This window comes from Nilaparvata lugens, chromosome 14, assembly GCF_014356525.2.
Source record: "Nilaparvata lugens isolate BPH chromosome 14, ASM1435652v1, whole genome shotgun sequence".
Taxonomy (NCBI): domain Eukaryota; kingdom Metazoa; phylum Arthropoda; class Insecta; order Hemiptera; family Delphacidae; genus Nilaparvata; species Nilaparvata lugens.
The window spans coordinates 20,923,331-20,941,920 of record NC_052517.1 but is presented as its reverse complement, the minus strand read 5'-3'; the positions used below and the strand labels follow the sequence as shown (position 1 = coordinate 20,941,920).

Below are 18,590 nucleotides of genomic sequence, written 5' to 3'. Positions count from 1 at the left end.
AATATCTCACTGTTATTATGACAAGGACCATGTTTTAGTGAGGACAATGAGTGTTCTCCACCGTGACAATATAATGGCAGTGGAGAAAGATAGGAGAACAATGTTGCCGATCCTCTGTCTTATCAATGCCTTCTATAGACGGTAGCTGACACATGTTTATTGAAGTAATATTAACTGTTCAATCTTGTTTAAAATAATCAATTATATTTTATCAAGCAAGCAATTATATTTATCAATAATTTTATAATGAATTTTCTTAATTAAGATAAATTTTTTATTAATTATTAAATCTACATTGTTGAAAGCTGATCTGGCAACAGAGCAAAGTGAGAAAGAGATAGCACTATCCACTTTGTTGGATGATAGACAAGGATAGCAATACCATTGCTAATGAAACACTGTCATTATAACGTGGACCTCACTATAAACTTTCTGAACACTCTTCTCCTTCATTCTCCTCCTCCTTCAACTTGTCTCTGATAATTATATCTGCACTCACTGATGCAGGGAACAACTACTGCTGAGTGGCCACAAACGCTGTCTATCCCGGGACAAACTGTATGGCATCCGGCATCTGTCCAAGTCACATGAAGTGCTCAACAGTCTGGCTGGAGCGCTGGTTGCCCAACAGATGGACAATGATGATGGAGAAGACACCAAAATGGCTGCTGAAGGGGACAAAATGGCTACAGACAGTTGTCATGACAAAGTGGCGCCTGAAGTTGGACACAAAGATGTCATCACTTCCAAACCATCACCACTACAAACTGTGTTAACCCTCATCTGTGATGCTAGCCAGAATAATAACAACAATGACAAGGTGGGTGAAAAACAAGGGTGATGATACATGTATCAAATTAGTGATACATGTATCAGATATGTGTGATACATGTATCAAGCTAGTGAGATCTGTGTCTTGGGCCCAGTTTCTATGACACTCATTGAATCTAATGGTCCATTAAATCTAAAGAACATGGTTCATAGTATATTCATCAACTGTAATGAACCATCAAACATATTGGTTCAATACGTACCCTAGAAAACCAGGCCCATATTTAATAAGCCATCAGGTTTAATAAGTGTCCTAGAAACTGGACCCTCATACATTGAAATTTACATAAAACTGTGAGCTTTATCTGAATGGGAAGTTTAGGTGTAATCTAAAAGGAATGATGTAAGTTTGAATTGAATATCACTATACATCTCCCATTATCTTCTTGTTCATTTATTTACACAATATATAATGAAATATATTCAAATTAGAATATTTTTTTATTCCTTCAAGTATTTTTAGTGAAAGAGGGAAAATATTCGATATTATTGAATTCCTCCACAAATACTCAACGTGTGCCTGTGGAGGACAGTTCCATAGACAACACAAGCAATCACATAATAAAATTGTGGGGTGGCCTGCTTCCTGGGCCTTGAGATGGAGGAGGAGTGAAACTACAGGGTTCCTGAAGCTGCTACAACAACAAAATAAAATAATAGAAAAAGATAAGCTTTAGAGTAAAATAATGATAATAATGGATTCAATACAGATTCAATATAAATCATGTGAATGATTGGGAAAGGAACAACAAGCTTCATTACAATATAGATGTATTTCATGATGATTGAATATATATAAAATAAGGTGATTCAATATTTCACCTCTACATCAATTATTGAATTATTCTTTTCCAGGAACGAACTAAAGAAAATGGCTCAACCAGCAGTGCTACCAAAACCACCCAATCAAAACAATATGCAACCAGTTCTACCCCCGCCACTCCAGAATCTACTGAGTCCAAAGTACTTATTGCAATCGAAAAACTGCATCTAGCCATGAATAACGAAAAGAACAACAACAACCAAAACAAAGATAACTGCAGAATACATTCAGATGAAAACAAGACCACAACAAAAACAGCTAATCAAAGAAAGACATCAACCACAGATGATCCAGAAAAAACTATCAATAGAACAGCTGATCAGAGAAAAATATCAACAACAGATGATCCAAACAAAACTACCAGCAGATCGGCTGATCAGAATATAAATCAGACAACAGCTGATCATGGCAGGAGGTTCACAGTTTCTAGAGCAGATGACCAGAGTAGAAGTTCACAAATTGAGAGTAGTGGTAGTAAAAGATTCACAGTTTCCAAGACAGTTGAACAGGGCCAAGTTTCTTCAACAATGTTAACTGATCAAAATAAGACTCTAGGGTCTCCTACAAAAACAAAAATGCCTTCATTAGATTCCTCCAATCATGCCAAAACAGCTGAGCAGACCAAATTTCAAAGTTCCACTGTGGATAAAACAAAAATTTCTACCTTGTCAACAGCAACTGATCACAATAGGACATCACCTGTAACTGATAGAAAGAAAATGTCATCTGCTTCCTCCACATTAGCTGATAAGTCCAAATCACAACCAACAACAGCAGGTGATCCATTTAAAACAGATGTTGACCACTCCAAACTGGTAGGTAACAAAACAGCTGATCAGTCCAAGGCAACAATGGTTGACAAAACAGTTGATACATCAACAACAGCAGCTGATCAATCCAAAATGGAGGTCGACCAATCCAAAATGACACCTGACTCAAGATTGCAAGTGACAAAGCGCCCCACCCAACTACTATTCAGCAAGCAAACATCCGGCCCTGGAGAGGACCAAAATCCCAGTCCCCTATCACCCAGCACAGACCTGTCTTCGTCTGAGGCCGATGTTAGTGAGCCAGACAGTAGCAGCCACCAGTCCACCTGGCAGAGGATCATTGCAGATGAGGAAGAGCCACGCTTCACTGTTGCTCAACTGGTATCGGCATTCAACAAACATCAGGCACTGGTCACTAAGACATCTCTGGAGGTAAGCTCATTTGACATGGGTCAATTCATTAGGCATGGTTAATACATTGGGGAATGATAGTACTTGACAAGAGGAACCACATTATGGCGAACCACATTATATGTCACCACATTGGCAAAATTCTCTCCTATTCTTGAGTTATAAGCATTCGAAAATGAATGATTTTTCTGATCTGAGAGTGGAGGTAAGATTTTATGGTTTAGTGAATAACTCACCCTGTATTGTAGCGCAACGTCTCATATTATAGCACAACACTTGATAGGTCAACCTCTATCCATGACGCGAATATCAGCCAAATCTAGGAGATTTGTATTTTTTATGAAATTCATGAATAAAACATCATGGATTTTTGCAAAAATGGTTGATAATTAAAACCGCTCAAACTCTCAAAAATGATATTATGTGATGGAACAATATTATGTCACCACATTGGCGAAATTCTCTCCTATTTTTGAGTTACAAGCATTCGAAAATTAGTGATTACTCTGATGAGAGTGGAGTCAAGATTTTACCTGTTTCAGTGAATTACTCACCCTCTATTGTAGCAAAACATCTCATATTCCTAGTCAATAATAGTGGAATTGTGTTTTTTTCTGGCTCAAAATTTTGCAAAATAACTAAAAAAAATTTCCAATTTGTAGAGATTTGAGTGAAATATTTTTGTTTTTAATCAGTTTTTGAATATTGAAAATTAAAATTTTTAATTTATGCATTAGTTTTGAAGTGGAAATTGGACTTTTTGAAGTGAAAAGTGAAATCTTAACCACATTCTTTTTTGAAACTTCTATTTTTAAAAATCTGGTGTGGCGCACTCACACAACTTTCCTTGCCGTTATGAAAATTGCTCACCTGACGCTAGTGTTCCCGCGCATCTCAAGTCTACTATTCAAAGATTTGAGTCAGCTGGTGACAGGGCAATAGCGCTGGAGACACACATGAGGTCTGCTATCTCTTTATAGTGAATGATTTAATAGAATCAACAATAATTTGCAATTGAATAATCACATTTTCTCGAATTTAAAGCTTATTTTCAATTTTAGGTGAAAATGTTACTGAACATTAATTGTAGAGATTTTCATGCTCAATCTACTCCACTTGATTTTTTTTTTGTTTCAATTGTATCTGAAGCCTGATAATTGGGAATCTATCTGCATTGATGAGGCGGAGCTCCTGAAAGTTTTACAGATATGGGACTTGTGGCAGTTGATAGAGCTTATCGATGACTATTTAAGGTATGAATTTGATCAAAATCGTTGGAGCCGTTTCCGAGAAAATCACGAAAAACCCTGTTTTTGACAACATTTTCGCCATTTTAGCCGCCATCTTGAATTTATTGCATTTGATCGAAATTGTTCGTGTCGGATCCTTATAGTGAAAGGACCTTAAGCTCCAAATTTCAAGTCATTCCGTTAATTGGGAGATGAGATATTGTGTACACAGACGCACATACACTCATACACACACACACACACACATACATACAGACAATACCCAAAAACCAGTTTTTTGGACTCAGGGGACCTTGAAACGTATAGAAATTTAGAAATTGGAGTACCTTAATTTTTTTCGGAAAGCAATACTTTCCTTACTATGGTAATAGGGCAAGGAAAGTAAAAATTTGTGAGAAGACAGTTTTGGGCTATGCCTGTTGTCTTCTCCCAATCATATTATATATTATAATTATGATTTAAAATTGTCAATGGAATGCATAGCCTAAATAAGTAAATAAATAGCCTAAACACTTGTTAGGTCAACCTCTACCCATAGCCCGAATATCAGCTGAATCTGGTTATTTGCATTCTTCATGAAATCCATGAATTTTTACAAAAAATGGTTGAGAATTGAAATCACTCAAACTCTCAGGAATGATTGTACTTGCCAAGAGGAACAATTACATGTTACCGCATTGGCGAAATTCTCTCCAATTCTCGAGTTATAAACATTCGAAAATGAATGATTATTCTGATCTGAGAGTGGAAGTGAGATGTTATATTTCAGTGAATAAATCACCCTGTATTGTAGTGAAACAACTCATATTATACTGTAACACGAGGAGTTTAACACATTTCTAAAAAAAAAATCCCAATTTTGTTACAGGTGACAATGAATATGCGAGGCAGTGCCCCGGAATCAAAAATTCTACCTGAAGAGGTCTGCAGTCACACTACAAATCGAAAATTTCCAATAGGCCCTGACGCCCTAAGACTCTTCATTCCGGGCATCAGAATATCAGAGCATAACCTGAAAAAATCCCCTCCTCCGACCCCACCACTTTCTGAGACTTGTGACAAAAATCACCCCTCAAAACCAACTGAAATGGAGGCGAAAAAATCTCCCTCAACACCTCCACCTACTGAAAATATCGACAAAAATTTGACTACTTTTGACAAAAATTTGGTTCCAACAACTAAACCCTCAGAATCAGACCAGAGTATTGACAGGAATCGAGAAAACCAACGCAAAATATCTGATAAAAGTTGTAAAATCACCGAAAAACCTACTGTAGATTGTAGCAGTGCTAGTACAGGATTTGAATTTTCTCCGCCAACACCACCAGCGCTACCTAGCAGTGAAACTCGGAACTACAAGGAGTTCAGTCGACCCACGACTAGACACAGGACATCAGGCCGGCAGGCGACCACTCTGGCAGCTAGCAGTAAAATAAGGAAGAAATCCAATACAACACCAAAACCGCCCCCGTTTTATTGATTAAATACATAATTAAATGTATTTTCCAACGTTAAATACCACAAGAGAAGTTTTGTAGACCTGGGGAAATCAAATTTAAAAATAATGGAAACTGCTCAAAAGCTTCTTGGGGCATTATTATTATTATTCCAGCTAGTCAACAACTATTTGATTGCAAAATGATGACTTTGTAGCAAAGAGAGATTAGTGGATATTTTTCATAAATTTGTATAATTATTTAAAAAACCTTTAAAAAATATTCATCTAGTAGATAGCATGACTAGAGTCGAATTACTTTGCTCAATAACTTCTAGAATATTCTAATTATTATTTTCTAGTTAAGATTTGCTAGTAAGACATGTCGTATCACACAAATTTGATACACGTATCATTGAAAACTGATACAGTATCACACAATAGTGATACACGTATCATCGAAAACAGGCCTATTTGACACAAGTGTATCATGTGCACATATTTTTCATGATACAGGTATCACAATCGTTGGATACAGTTTCAGTTGTCAATGATAACATTAATTATTTTGTGCGATATCTTGCTCATTTAATAAACAAAAAAATTATTTATTTTATACTTTTTTACACCGATTTAATCTGTAGAGACAAAACAAAAATTATTTTCTTGTCTAACATAGTTACTGAGAAAATAAACGTATTTTTCACCACATTTTCAAAATTGATTACAATATAATTTCCCCTCCTCTTCCTACCTGATTCTCAATACTGTTTGTCAATTGAGAGAAAATGCCAGATACCTGGAATCGAACCCAACATAGACAAAAAAAAAATGCCGATGAACTACTCACCAAACCGGCATATTTCAGATGTTCTCTTCTCCAAATTTCGCACATTTTCTAAAATTCTTAATATTCTTCATTGTGATTTTTCATTTTCTTCAGAAGTTTTCTTAATACTATCTCAACTGTAACCACAAAAAACAAACAAACTTTTATAATAAAAATAATCGATTTTATTGGACTACATCTAATAACAGTAATATTAGGATTACAATACTAGTTAATATATTGTAATACACAGTCTATCCATCTACATACAATTCTAATACTATAGTGAAATTAAAGTTTGTATGTACACAATTTTATTTTATAAAAAATCACATAATTTTTTGATGTTGCAAGCAGTATTCGTTGATAACTTGTGAATAATAATGGTGTGAAAATTTTAGGCTAAAAATTAATGAAACAAGGTATAAAACCATAACAAAAACATAGAACTCAAACAAGAGATAAAACACAAAAACAAGATTGTCTTTTTGAATCTTTATTCAAAAAAGATTGGAGATTCGGGGGCAAACTTTGAGAACCCTTTTATAAAGAACAGAAACCAATGATAACACGATTTTGTAGATTTATTGAAAAACTAGATGAATTGAAACGGCATTTGTTAGCCTATACAAAATAAGTAGTATTGTCATAACCCTAGTCAAGATATTAGAAAAGAAATCTCAAAATTGAAATATTTTAAGAAACATATTGTCACATTATTTACATAAAAAATAAGTAGGTTTGAAGTAAAACTTATTATATGTAATGAAGTAGAGGACTGATAGATCAAATAATGAACTTAATTTCACTACTTTAATAATACTTCAACGATAATAATATTGGTATTTATTAATTATATTTATTGCCTTCTCTATCAATATAATCAAGAAAATATTTCAATTTTCTGTGTATTGTGTATAAAATGCAGTCTCCAATGTATTTGATATTAAAACCAAGAAACTATAGGGAAATACAGGTAATACCGGTAATATATAGGAAATACCTATACAGGATAGATTTTTAGAAAGGTTTGGATATATTTAGATAGTTTTTTTTTCTGGAAGAGAATGCTTTGATAGGCCTTGAAAGATCAAAGAAAGAGCTTCATTAACATTTAGTTCATCTATGCTTTAAACGGTTGATTTTATCTGCCATGTGTGAATACTACCACAAAAAATAATGGTATTCATTTTCTGCTGATGTGTGAACACACCCATAAAAACCAATGCTATTCATTTTATATCAATGTGTGAACACACCCATAACAATCAATGCAATTCATTTTATGTCAATGTGTGAACACACCCATAAGAACCAATGCTATTCATTTTATGTCAATGTGTGAACACACCCATAAAAACCAATGCTATTCATTTTCTGACAATGTATGAACACACCCATAAGAACCAATGCTATTCATTTTCATGTGTGATCACACCCACTTGAAACAATGGAATTCTTTTCCTCCACTAAATTTATTGGAAATCACCACTCAAGAATTCGTCAATATTTCTATAGTGATATTAACTTTTATTCCTCAGCTTCTGATTGAACGGGAAGTGCTGGTCAGTTATTAAATTTGATAAAAATACGCAGATAGTTTGAAATGAAAGTATATAGAGATCTACAGATGGAATTAAACAGAGAATGCATTGATTAATTTTTGGATAGTAGTTCTCATCGAATTTCCATCTAGCTGTTAACCCTGTTGTCAATGTCTGCAGTAGCAGAATTCTTCGGGGTGATTTGCAGCATTTATTTAGGATTTTCGTTAAATAATAATTATATGGAGATCCATGTTATAAAGTCAGCACCTGATTAACATTGGTGTTGCTATCCTTGTCTATCATTCGACAAAGCAGATAGCGCTACCTCTACCACTTCCGCACTGTTCCCAGATATTTTTACAACAATGTAGAAATACTGTATAATAAAAAAATAATTTTTTTAGTGGGGAGTCCGAACCCACTAGCCTTGACGGCTGCAAAACCGTAGAAACCAATCCGAAAAAACAAAACAACAATTAGTTAACAAAATACTCAATCTCAAAAATTATTTATTAGCCCGGGTCCATCTGTAGACTACTGATTGGATCTTTCTTTTAGCCTCAACTAATAGCTGTAGCAACTCATCGCCCAAGAATTTTGACTCAACCCAAATGGTAGACCATCAACACAGCTCTGATTCCAGTCATATATTATTTGTTAGAGATTCAGAAAAACAGTTAAGAGAAGATACAGACACTTTGAGAAGAAGAAGTCACATAGAAGTCAGGTAGATAATGGAGAGCTCAGCTGAAGTCACATAGATGACAGGTAGATAATGGAGAGCTCAGCTGAAGTCACATAGATGACAGGTAGATAATAGAGAGCTCTCAGCAGTGTGTGATGGGCGGTGACGAAGGTCCTCCTCCTCCTCCTCCAGCAGAATCCAAGAGGAGGGAAGCCGCCTCCTCCACGTTCCAATCACATTTCTTCAAGGTCGCCTCACACTGGTGTCTAGAAGCAACTCCTAGCCTGCAATTTGCCAACATTACAACACTGATTAGCACTAAAAACTGATACCAACCTTGATATAAACATCACTAGCCTACAAATTGCTAACATAACAACACTAATTAGCACTAAAAACTGATACCAACCTTGAAAAACATCAATAGCCTGCAATTTGCCAACATAACAACACTGATTAGCACTAAAAACTGATACCAACCTTGAAAAACATCAATAGCCAGCAATTTGCCAACATTACAACACCGATTAGCACTAAAAACTGATGCCAACCTTGATAAACATCAGTAGCCCGCAATTTGCCAACATGACAACACTGATTAGCACTAAAAACTGATACCAACCTTGATAAACATCACTAGCCAGCAATTTGCTAACATAACAACACTGATTAGCACTAAAAACTGATACCAACCTTGATAAACATCAGTAGCCTGCAAATTGCCAACATTACAACACTGATTAGCACTAAAAAATGAAACCAACCTTGATAAACATTACTATAGTGAGGTCCACGTTATAATGGCAGTGAAGAAAGATAGGAGAAAAACGTTGCCAAGTCTCTCCATTTTGTCACTGAGTGTACACATCTGTTACTCAATTCATCCCATTAAATTTGATCTAATAATAATTATCATAACCATGATAAAATAATCAATTTAATGTCAAATTGATCAAGAAAAATATTTTTTTCACATTTTGATTCAAAAATTTGCTTCAATAACTGAGATCAGATTTTTATTTTTATACAAACCTAAAATGGCGGCTAATTTAAAAAGCTGTGATACACCAATCTGAATTTCAAAACAACAGAAATTGAGTTATTTGGTAGGTATTCTATTCCAATTTCTTTTAAAAATAATAGAAATCCTATTTAAAATAAGTAATTTCAATGGAAATAATTCTGAAATAACCTTTCAATTTTATTTATACCGGGGTACGAGTAGGTCTAACCTATACGTGTAGGCTAACTGAAGCATGGATAAAGTCTAGGATGGTTAGTTATCAACTTTTAAAATGTCATTTCAGGTATATTAAATTGTGTTTCTCATAGGGTAATAGGTCTAAAAATTATTTCATTCTTTCAAAAATACATTTTAAATCAATTATACGACTTGTGTACTAAAGTATTTTGATATAATGAAGAAAAAAAATGGCGGCTGAGAATTGTTTGTTTATTTTTGTACAGTCACTGTCGAAAGTAAAAATAAAATATTCTGGCAAACGGACAACATTGCAAAGCTAGAGAGAGATAGCGATATCTGTTTTGTTGTATAATAGAAAAGGACAGCAACAGTATTGCTAATCAAGCACTGCCATTATAACGTGGACCTCACTATAGCCGAGTTTCCATACTGTATGTATACTGTGATACAGTATCATCTCAACTTGATACACAACACCATAATTTGATACAAATCTTCCAAACTTTGAATGAATTCTACAAACCATGGCATATCTTATATCTGTGTGGTCTCACCTCAGCAGCATATCCAGTTTAACCTTGTTGGCAGCCGTATCCACATTCCAAGACGTCTCCTGTAAGGCCGCCAAACACTCGTCCTCAGCTGCGTTTGTGGCCTTAACAACACTGGACACTCTCAACACAGCATCTGTAGGTGGGGCATTGCTATAAGAGGTAGCACTCTCACTTGAGTTACCATAGGTAGGTCCTACATTAGAATTACCATAGCTAGTTCCCTCATTTGAGTCACCATAGGAAGTTCCTATACCAGAATTACCATAGCTAGATCCCACACTGGAACTACCATAAACTGTCCCACTATTTCCATAAGCTGGACTAGAACTGCCATATGCCCCTCCATTCTTACCATAGCTCCCCCCAAAACTATCATATTTTTCCCCAAAACTATCATATTTCTCAGACCATTGGGGTTCTACAGGGTCGTAAGGATGTGATGCACTGTTATTACTACCATAAAAAGGTTCTCCAGGCACTGAACTGTAACTGTTATTCTGGGAGACTTTAGTACCATATAACGGTTCCCCAGCTACCGTACTATAAACATTTTGAGGATTTTTTCCTGTCCTAGAACCCCCATATACACTACTCATCTCATCCCCAGCTACCGTGCTATAAACATTCTGAAGATTTTTTCCTGTCCTAGAACCCTCATATACACTACTCACCTCATCCCCAGCTACTGTGCTATAAACATTTTGAGGATTTTTTCCTGTCCTAGAACTCCCATATACACTACTAACCTGCTCCCCAGCTATCATGCTATAGGTATTGACACTACTAGAGTTTACCTTACTACCAACATAAAAGTCTTCCTCTCCATCCACCGTACTATACACATTATTTTCAGGATTTTTTCCTGTCCTAGAACCTCCATATACACTACTAGCCTGATCCCCAGCTACCGTACTATACACATTATTTTCAGGATTTTTTCCTGTCCTAGAACCCCCATGTACACTACTAATCTGATCCCCAGCTACCGTACTATACACATTATTTTCAGGATTTTTTCCTGTCCTAGAACCCCCATATACACTACTCACCTCATCCCCAGCCACGGCACTATACATACTACTACTGCGCAAAGATAACTCCGATTTCACCCGACTATTGTAGACGTGATGGGGGGTGTTTACCATACCACCATAGCAGGGGTCCTCCCCTGCCACCGCATTGTATGTATTTTGGGGAACTTTATCTGTTCTACCAAAAGGATCCGCAGTATTCTGGGTGTTCACAGTAGAATTACTGTACGTTTTACTAGATATGTCTCCCAGTAATGTAGTATTTGGTGAAGATTTCATGGTATTGCCATATGCATTAATACTGTCCCCTACTGACGTTGAACTATTGGGAGATTGTATGGTATTACCATAGATATTAACACTATCCCCAGGTGATTTAGTATTTGTTGAAGATTTCATGGTATTACCATATGTGTTACCACTCTCCCCAACTAATCTACTATTAGATTTCATAGTACTAACATCAAACTCCCCAGCTATTCTACTATTAAACGTAGTACTGTTACAGTCTGTACTAAAATTACTGTCATGGTTAGATTTAACTGTACTGTTGAGGGTGGATCTGACAGTACTACTGTTGTCGGCCATGTTATTGTAATACTGTGACGTGCTACTGTAGCGTTTTGATTGGCTCGGGGGTGGGGGAAGGAGAGGCGGTGTTGATGACGTCATTCTACCGTGGTTAGAGTTCTGTTGTTGGGTGGAGTTGACGTCTTTCGTGGTTAGCCATGTGTTCTGTACCTGGAAAACAAAAAAAAAATCAATTAAACAACAAGAATAAATATTAAATTAAACAACAAAAATAAATATTAAATTAAAAAACAATATTTTTGTTGTTAATTAGTTTTAAAATATCAAAATTTAAAATTTTTAGTTTAGTCATTAGTTTTGAAGTGTAAATTGGACTTTTTGAAGTGAAATCTAACCTCCTTTTTTGAGACTTGTAAAAATTTGGGAGAAGACAGTTTTGGGCTATGCCTGTTGTCTTCTCCCAATCATATTATATATTTTAATTATGATTTGTGATTGTGAATAAAATAAATAAATGAATAATCAAACCGAGTGCCGGTTGCACAACAGTCGGTTCAATTTTAACCGTGATAAATTCCTCGAGAAGCAATCAGAGAATCCGTCTTTTCAAAAACGCCTGGTTCTCGTAAAGTTAATTACGGTTAAGATTTAACCGGCTTTTGTGCAACCGGGCATGAGACTGATTTGCCCTTGAGGTATCCGAGATTGCTCTATGGTTGGGCACATGAGAAAAAAAAATTTTTTTGGTTAAGTGTGATAGTCATTTTTCATAGTTTGATATTTACTGGAAATCGGGCATAATTCTCGCCAACTCAAACTAAATAAGTTTAAAATGAGACTGAAACCATAGAGTAAAAATATAGCACAAGAAGATATCCCATGGTATAGGTCGTTTAAGTTCCAATTATCAAGCCAATATCCTGTTAACTCAAGCCGATTACTGGTGTCTATCATATTGTTTTGATACTGTATCATACTGTGCTGATACTGTATCATATTGTGATGATAAGCCACGGTAAAGGACCGTTATGTTGCAAATGTGAGTGTTAACTGAAGCCGATAGTCCTAGTAGTTGTTTTTGGTGAAGCTATGTGACGCAGGTAGTCTCTCATACTGTGCCCTTCTTACACTCCCAACAACACACTAATCATAGACAGTAGTCGACAGTAATCGGAGAAGAAATTTGCAACATCAACGACCTATACCATGGGATATCTTCTTATGCTATCTTTTCTCTATGATGAAATTCAAATGCAAAAATGTATCAGATGTTTTGAATTTTAACATGAGTACCTATAATTTGTGGATTCAAGTGCAATTTTTAATATTTTTTGTGATTGTGAAGGAAGATTTTTGTTTGGATTTGTATTTTAAAATTAATTAATCTGATAAATTATTGTAGTACATACATTTTTTGGAATCAAAATAGTGTGTGTATTAAGTTATAATTTACATAACCTCTAGACTGTGTATTCCAAATTAAGGTTTAAAGCAGTTTTGGGCGAATGCCTGTTGTTTTTACCTGCATTGTATCTATTGTCTTCTAATAAATGAATAAATATTCGCTGAATAAAAGTTTAAATTTCTCAGGATATTTCTAAAACTGAGAAAATATTACTTGGTATAGTGCTGGACAGTAAACTGTTTTGGGATGATCACGTTGAATTTCTTATTTATTTATTTACCAATTCACTAGAAATTTACAAAATAACACTTATCAACTAATATACATTGGGTGGCTGGAAAAAAGAAGCCTTGAGCTCCAGCCACGAATTCGAAAATATTCTTTGAATTTCTCTGGCAAGTCACATTTTGTTTTGAGAAAACTCAAACTTTTACTTTAATAAATTATTTTCAAGTGGCATCCGAACCCACCTTGCTCTCCAGTGGTGGCAGCCTCTGAATATTGCTCTGCTTCCTGTAGGGCGACGAAGCCAAACTCAGCTGACTGCAAGCTTTGTTCAACTCCTCTGTGAATCCACCGTAAGTGGCCGTACTATCCGTACGAATGTTTCCGTAACTGACCGTAGCATCCGTACGAATGTTGCCGTAGTTATCCGTACGACTGTTGTTGGCCGTGGCCGCTCCATAGTCGACCGTACGATTGTTGGCTCCGTAATTGACCGTATTATCCGTACGAACGTTTCCGTAATTGACCGTACTATCCGTACGAACGTTTCCGTAATTGACCGTACTATCCGTACGAATGACCGTACGATCGGTGTTAGCTGTTGCCTCAGCTTTCCCCAAATCCTTCTCCAACTCTGCTAAGAATTTAGCATCCAGAGCTTTAGCTACTGGTGAAGGGTCCAGCATATCTCCGCCGCTGGTTACTTGTGAGTAGTACCTATGAAAAAAAAAACAAAAAGATCAATTAAATCTATACTATAACTAGTATTTCTGTGAACAGTAGACCTCACGCTCAGTAAGTTACATTGACCTGTTGTTATGTTTTCTCAAAATGAATAAATAATTTATCAATTTAAAATGTCTAGAAAAATCCTAAATAAACATAGAGCTTTCTTTCCTAGTAGTTGTTTTGGTGAAGCTATGTGACGCTGGTAGTCTCTCATACTGTGCCATTCTTACACTCTTACACTCCCAACAACACACTAATAATAGACAGTGTATAGGGTGTCTATGTTGCAAATGTGAGTGTTAACTGAAGCCGATAGTCCTAGTAGTTGTTTTTGGTGAGCTATGTGACGCTGGTAGTCTCTCATACTGTGCCCTTCTTACACTCTTACACTCCAACAACACACTAATAATAGACAGTGTATAGGGTGTCTATGTTGCAAATGTGAGTGTTAACTGAAGCCGATAGTCCTAGTAGTTGTTTTTGGTGAAGCTATGTGACGCTGGTAGTCTCTCATACTGTGCCATTCTTACACTCCCAACAACACACTAATAATAGACAGTGTCTATTAATAGGGTGTCTATGTTGCAAATGTTGTTAACTGAAGCCGATAGTCCTAGTATTGTTTTTGGTGAAGCTATGTGACGCTGGTAGTCTCTTATACTGTGCCCTTCTTACACTCCCAACAACACACTATAATAGACAGTGTATAGGGTGTCTATGATGCAAATGTGAATGTTAACTAAAGCCGATAGTCCTAGTAGTTTTTTTGGTGAAGCTATGTGACGCTGGTAGTCTATCATACTGTGCACTTCTTACACTCTCACACTCCCAACAACACACTAATATAGACAGTGTATAGGTGTCTATGTTGCAATGTGAGTGTTAACTGAAGCGATAGTCCTAGTAGTTTTTTTGGTGAAGCTATGTGACGCTGTAGTCTCTCATACTGTGCCCTTCTTACACTCCCAACACACACTAATAATAGACAGTGTCTATTAATAGGGTGTCTATGTTGCAATGTGAGTGTTAACTGAAGCCGATACTCCTAGTAGTTGTTTTTGGTGAAGCTATGTGACGCTGGTAGTCTCTTATACTGTGCCCTTCTTACACTCTTACACTCCAACAACACACTAATATAGACAGTGTATAGGGTGTCTATGATGCAAATGTGAATGTTAACTAAAGCCGATAGTCCTAGTAGTTGTTTTTGGTGAGCTATGTGACGCTGTAGTCTCTCATACTGTGCCCTTCTACACTCTTACACTCCAACAACACACTAATAATAGACAGTGTATAGGTGTCTATGTTGCAAATGTTGTTAACTGAAGCCGATAGTCCTAGTAGTTTTTTTGGTGAAGCTATGTGACGCTGTAGTCTCTCATACTGTGCCCTTCTAACACTCTTACACTCCAACAACACACTAATATAGACAGTGTATAGGTGTCTATGTTGCAATGTGAGTGTTAACTGAAGCGATAGTCCTAGTAGTTGTTTTTGGTGAGCTATGTGACGCTGGTAGTCTATCATACTGTGCACTTCTTACACTCTCACACTCCCAACAACACACTATAATAGACAGTGTATAGGTGTCTATGTTGCAAATGTGAGTGTTACTGAAGCCGATAGTCCTAGTAGTTGTTTTTGGTGAGCTATGTGACGCTGGTAGTCTCTTATACTGTGCCCTTCTTACACTCCCAACAACACACTAATATAGACAGTGTATAGGTGTCTATGTTGCAAATGTTGTTAACTGAAGCCGATACTCCTAGTAGTTGTTTTTGGTGAAGCTATGTGACGCTGTAGTCTCTCATACTGTGCCCTTCTTACACTCCCAACAACACACTAATATAGACAGTGTATAGGTGTCTATGTTGCAAATGTTGTTAACTGAAGCCGATAGTCCTAGTATTGTTTTTGGTGAAGCTATGTGACGCTGTAGTCTCTCATACTGTGCCCTTCTTACACTCCCAACACACACTAATAATAGACAGTGTATAGGTGTCTATGTTGCAATGTGAGTGTTAACTGAAGCCGATACTCCTAGTAGTTGTTTTTGGTGAAGCTATGTGACGCTGTAGTCTCTCATACTGTGTCCTTCTTACACTCTTACACTCCAACAACACACTAATATAGACAGTGTATAGGTGTCTATGTTGCAAATGTTGTTAACTGAAGCCGATAGTCCTAGTAGTTTTTTTGGTGAAGCTATGTGACGCTGTAGTCTCTCATACTGTGCCCTTCTAACACTCTTACACTCCAACAACACACTAATATAGACAGTGTATAGGTGTCTATGTTGCAAATGTTGTTAACTGAAGCCGATACTCCTAGTAGTTGTTTTTGGTGAAACTATGTGACGCTAGTAGTCTCTCATACTGTGCCCTTCTTACACTCTTACACTCCCACAACACACTAATATAGACAGTGTATAGGTGTCTATGTTGCAAATGTGAGTGTTAACTGAAGCCGATAGTCCTAGTAGTTGTTTTTGGTGAAGCTATGTGACGCTGGTAGTCTCTCATACTGTGCCCTTCTTACACTCTTACACTCCCAACAACACACTAATAATAGACAGTGTATAGGGTGTCTATGTTGCAAATGTGAGTGTTAACTGAAGCCGATAGTCCTAGTAGTTGTTTTTGGTGAAGCTATGTGACGCTGGTAGTCTCTCATACTGTGCCCTTCTTACACTCTTACACTCCCAACAACACACTAATAATAGACAGTGTATAGGGTGTCTATGTTGCAAATGTGAGTGTTAACTGAAGCTGATAGTCCTAGTAGTTGTTTTTGGTGAAGCTATGTGACGCTGGTAGTCTCTCATACTGTGCCCTTCTTACACTCTCACACTCCCAACAACACACTAATAATAGATAGTAGTCGACTGTAATCGGCTAGGTCAACAAAAAATCGGCTTGAAATTTGAAACACAGTATACCTATACCATGGGAGGATATCTTCTTATGCTATATTTTCTCTATGTTGAAATTCAAATGCAAAAATGTATCAGATGTTTTAACGTCTTAATTTTAACGAGTACCTACAATTTGTGGATTTAAGTGGAATTTTAAATATTTTTTGTGATTGTGAAGGAAGATTTTTGTTTGGATTTGTTTTTTTAAATTAATTGTTTTGATAAATTCAAAATTATTGTAGTACATACATTTTTTGGAGTCAAAATAGTGTGTGAATTAAGTTATCATATTTACATAACCTCTGGACTGTGTATTCCAAATTAAGGTTTAAAGCAGTTTTGGGCGAATGCCTGTTGTTTTTACCTGAATTGTATTTGCATATGAATAAATTAATAAATAAATAATGTCTTCTAATAAATGAATAAATATTCGCTGAATAAAAGTTTAAATTTCTCAGGATATTTCTAAAACTGAGAAAATATTACTTGGTATAGTGCTGGACAGTAAACTGTTTTGGGATGATCACGTTGAATTTCTCTGGCAAGTCACATTTTGTTTTGAGAAAACTCAAACTTTTACTTTAATAAATTATTTTCAAGTGGCATCCGAACCCACCTTGCTCTCCAGTGGTGGAAGCCTCTGAATATTGCTCTGCTTCCTGTAGGGCGATGAAGCCAAACTCAGCTGACTGCAAGCTTTGTTCAACTCCTCTGTGAATCCACCGTAAGTGGCCGTACTATCCGTACGAATGTTTCCGTAACTGACCGTAGCATCCGTACGAATGTTGCCGTAGTTATCCGTACGACTGTTGTTTGCCATGGCCGCTCCATAGTCGACCGTACGATTGTTGGCTCCGTAATTGACCGTATTATCCGTACGAATGTTTCCGTAATTATTGACTGTACTATCCGTACGAATGTTTCCGTAATTGACCGTACTATCCGTACGGATGACCGTACGATCGGTGTTAGCTGTTGCCTCAGCTTTTCCCAAATCCTTCTCCAACTCTGCTAAGAATTTAGCATCCAGAGCTTTAGCTACTGGTGAAGGGTCCAGCATATCTCCGCCACTGGTTACTTGTGAGTAGTATCTGTGAGAAAAAAAAACAAAAAACAAAATCAATTAAATCTATACTATAGCTAGTATTTCTGTAAACAGTAGGCCTCGCGCTCAGTAAGTAACATTGACCTGTTGTTATGTTTTCTCGAAAATTAATAAATAATTTATCAATTTAAAATGTCTAGAAAAAATAATCCTAAATAAACATAGAGCTTTCTGTCCTATCGTACCGTGACGTGTCGTCCCGGAATGTGAGTGTGAGCGCTGTTATCAGGTCTGGCTGCAACTGTCTACAACGTTCATGGAAAGATACATTTTCAAGATGTTCGATGTTTTTGAACGGGTACTATTATAGT

General features: G+C 36.4%; 2 protein-coding genes across 6 annotated transcripts in view; one reads left to right on the top strand and one right to left on the bottom strand.

Moving 5' to 3' along the window:
• LOC111062230 (serine/threonine-protein kinase Nek4) overlaps positions 1-6,231 on the top strand; it is a 29,607-nt gene extending 23,376 nt beyond the window's left edge. For all 3 annotated transcript variants that reach the window (XM_039441058.1, XM_039441059.1, XM_039441060.1), the window contains 3 exons: positions 508-820; positions 1,687-2,856; positions 4,954-6,231. In XM_039441058.1, coding sequence (XP_039296992.1) covers positions 508-820; positions 1,687-2,856; positions 4,954-5,565 — 2,095 coding nt within the window. In that variant the 3' untranslated portion in view covers positions 5,566-6,231. The remainder of the gene's footprint in view (positions 1-507; positions 821-1,686; positions 2,857-4,953) is intronic.
• Positions 6,232-6,511: 280 nt separating this feature from the next.
• The window catches only part of LOC111063500 (activated CDC42 kinase 1), a 40,764-nt gene continuing 28,685 nt past the window's right edge, over positions 6,512-18,590 (bottom strand). The window contains exons 13-16 of one of the 3 annotated variants that reach the window (XM_039441056.1): positions 18,094-18,265; positions 17,791-18,057; positions 10,340-12,111; positions 6,681-8,865 (exon numbers count right to left, since the gene is read on the bottom strand). In XM_039441056.1, coding sequence (XP_039296990.1) covers positions 8,724-8,865; positions 10,340-12,111; positions 17,791-18,057; positions 18,094-18,265 — 2,353 coding nt within the window. In that variant the 3' untranslated portion in view covers positions 6,681-8,723. Of the gene's footprint in view, positions 8,866-10,339; positions 12,112-13,776; positions 14,249-17,790; positions 18,266-18,590 lie in introns of all 3 variants that reach the window. The other 2 variants (XM_039441054.1, XM_039441055.1) reach the window with 2 other exon arrangements.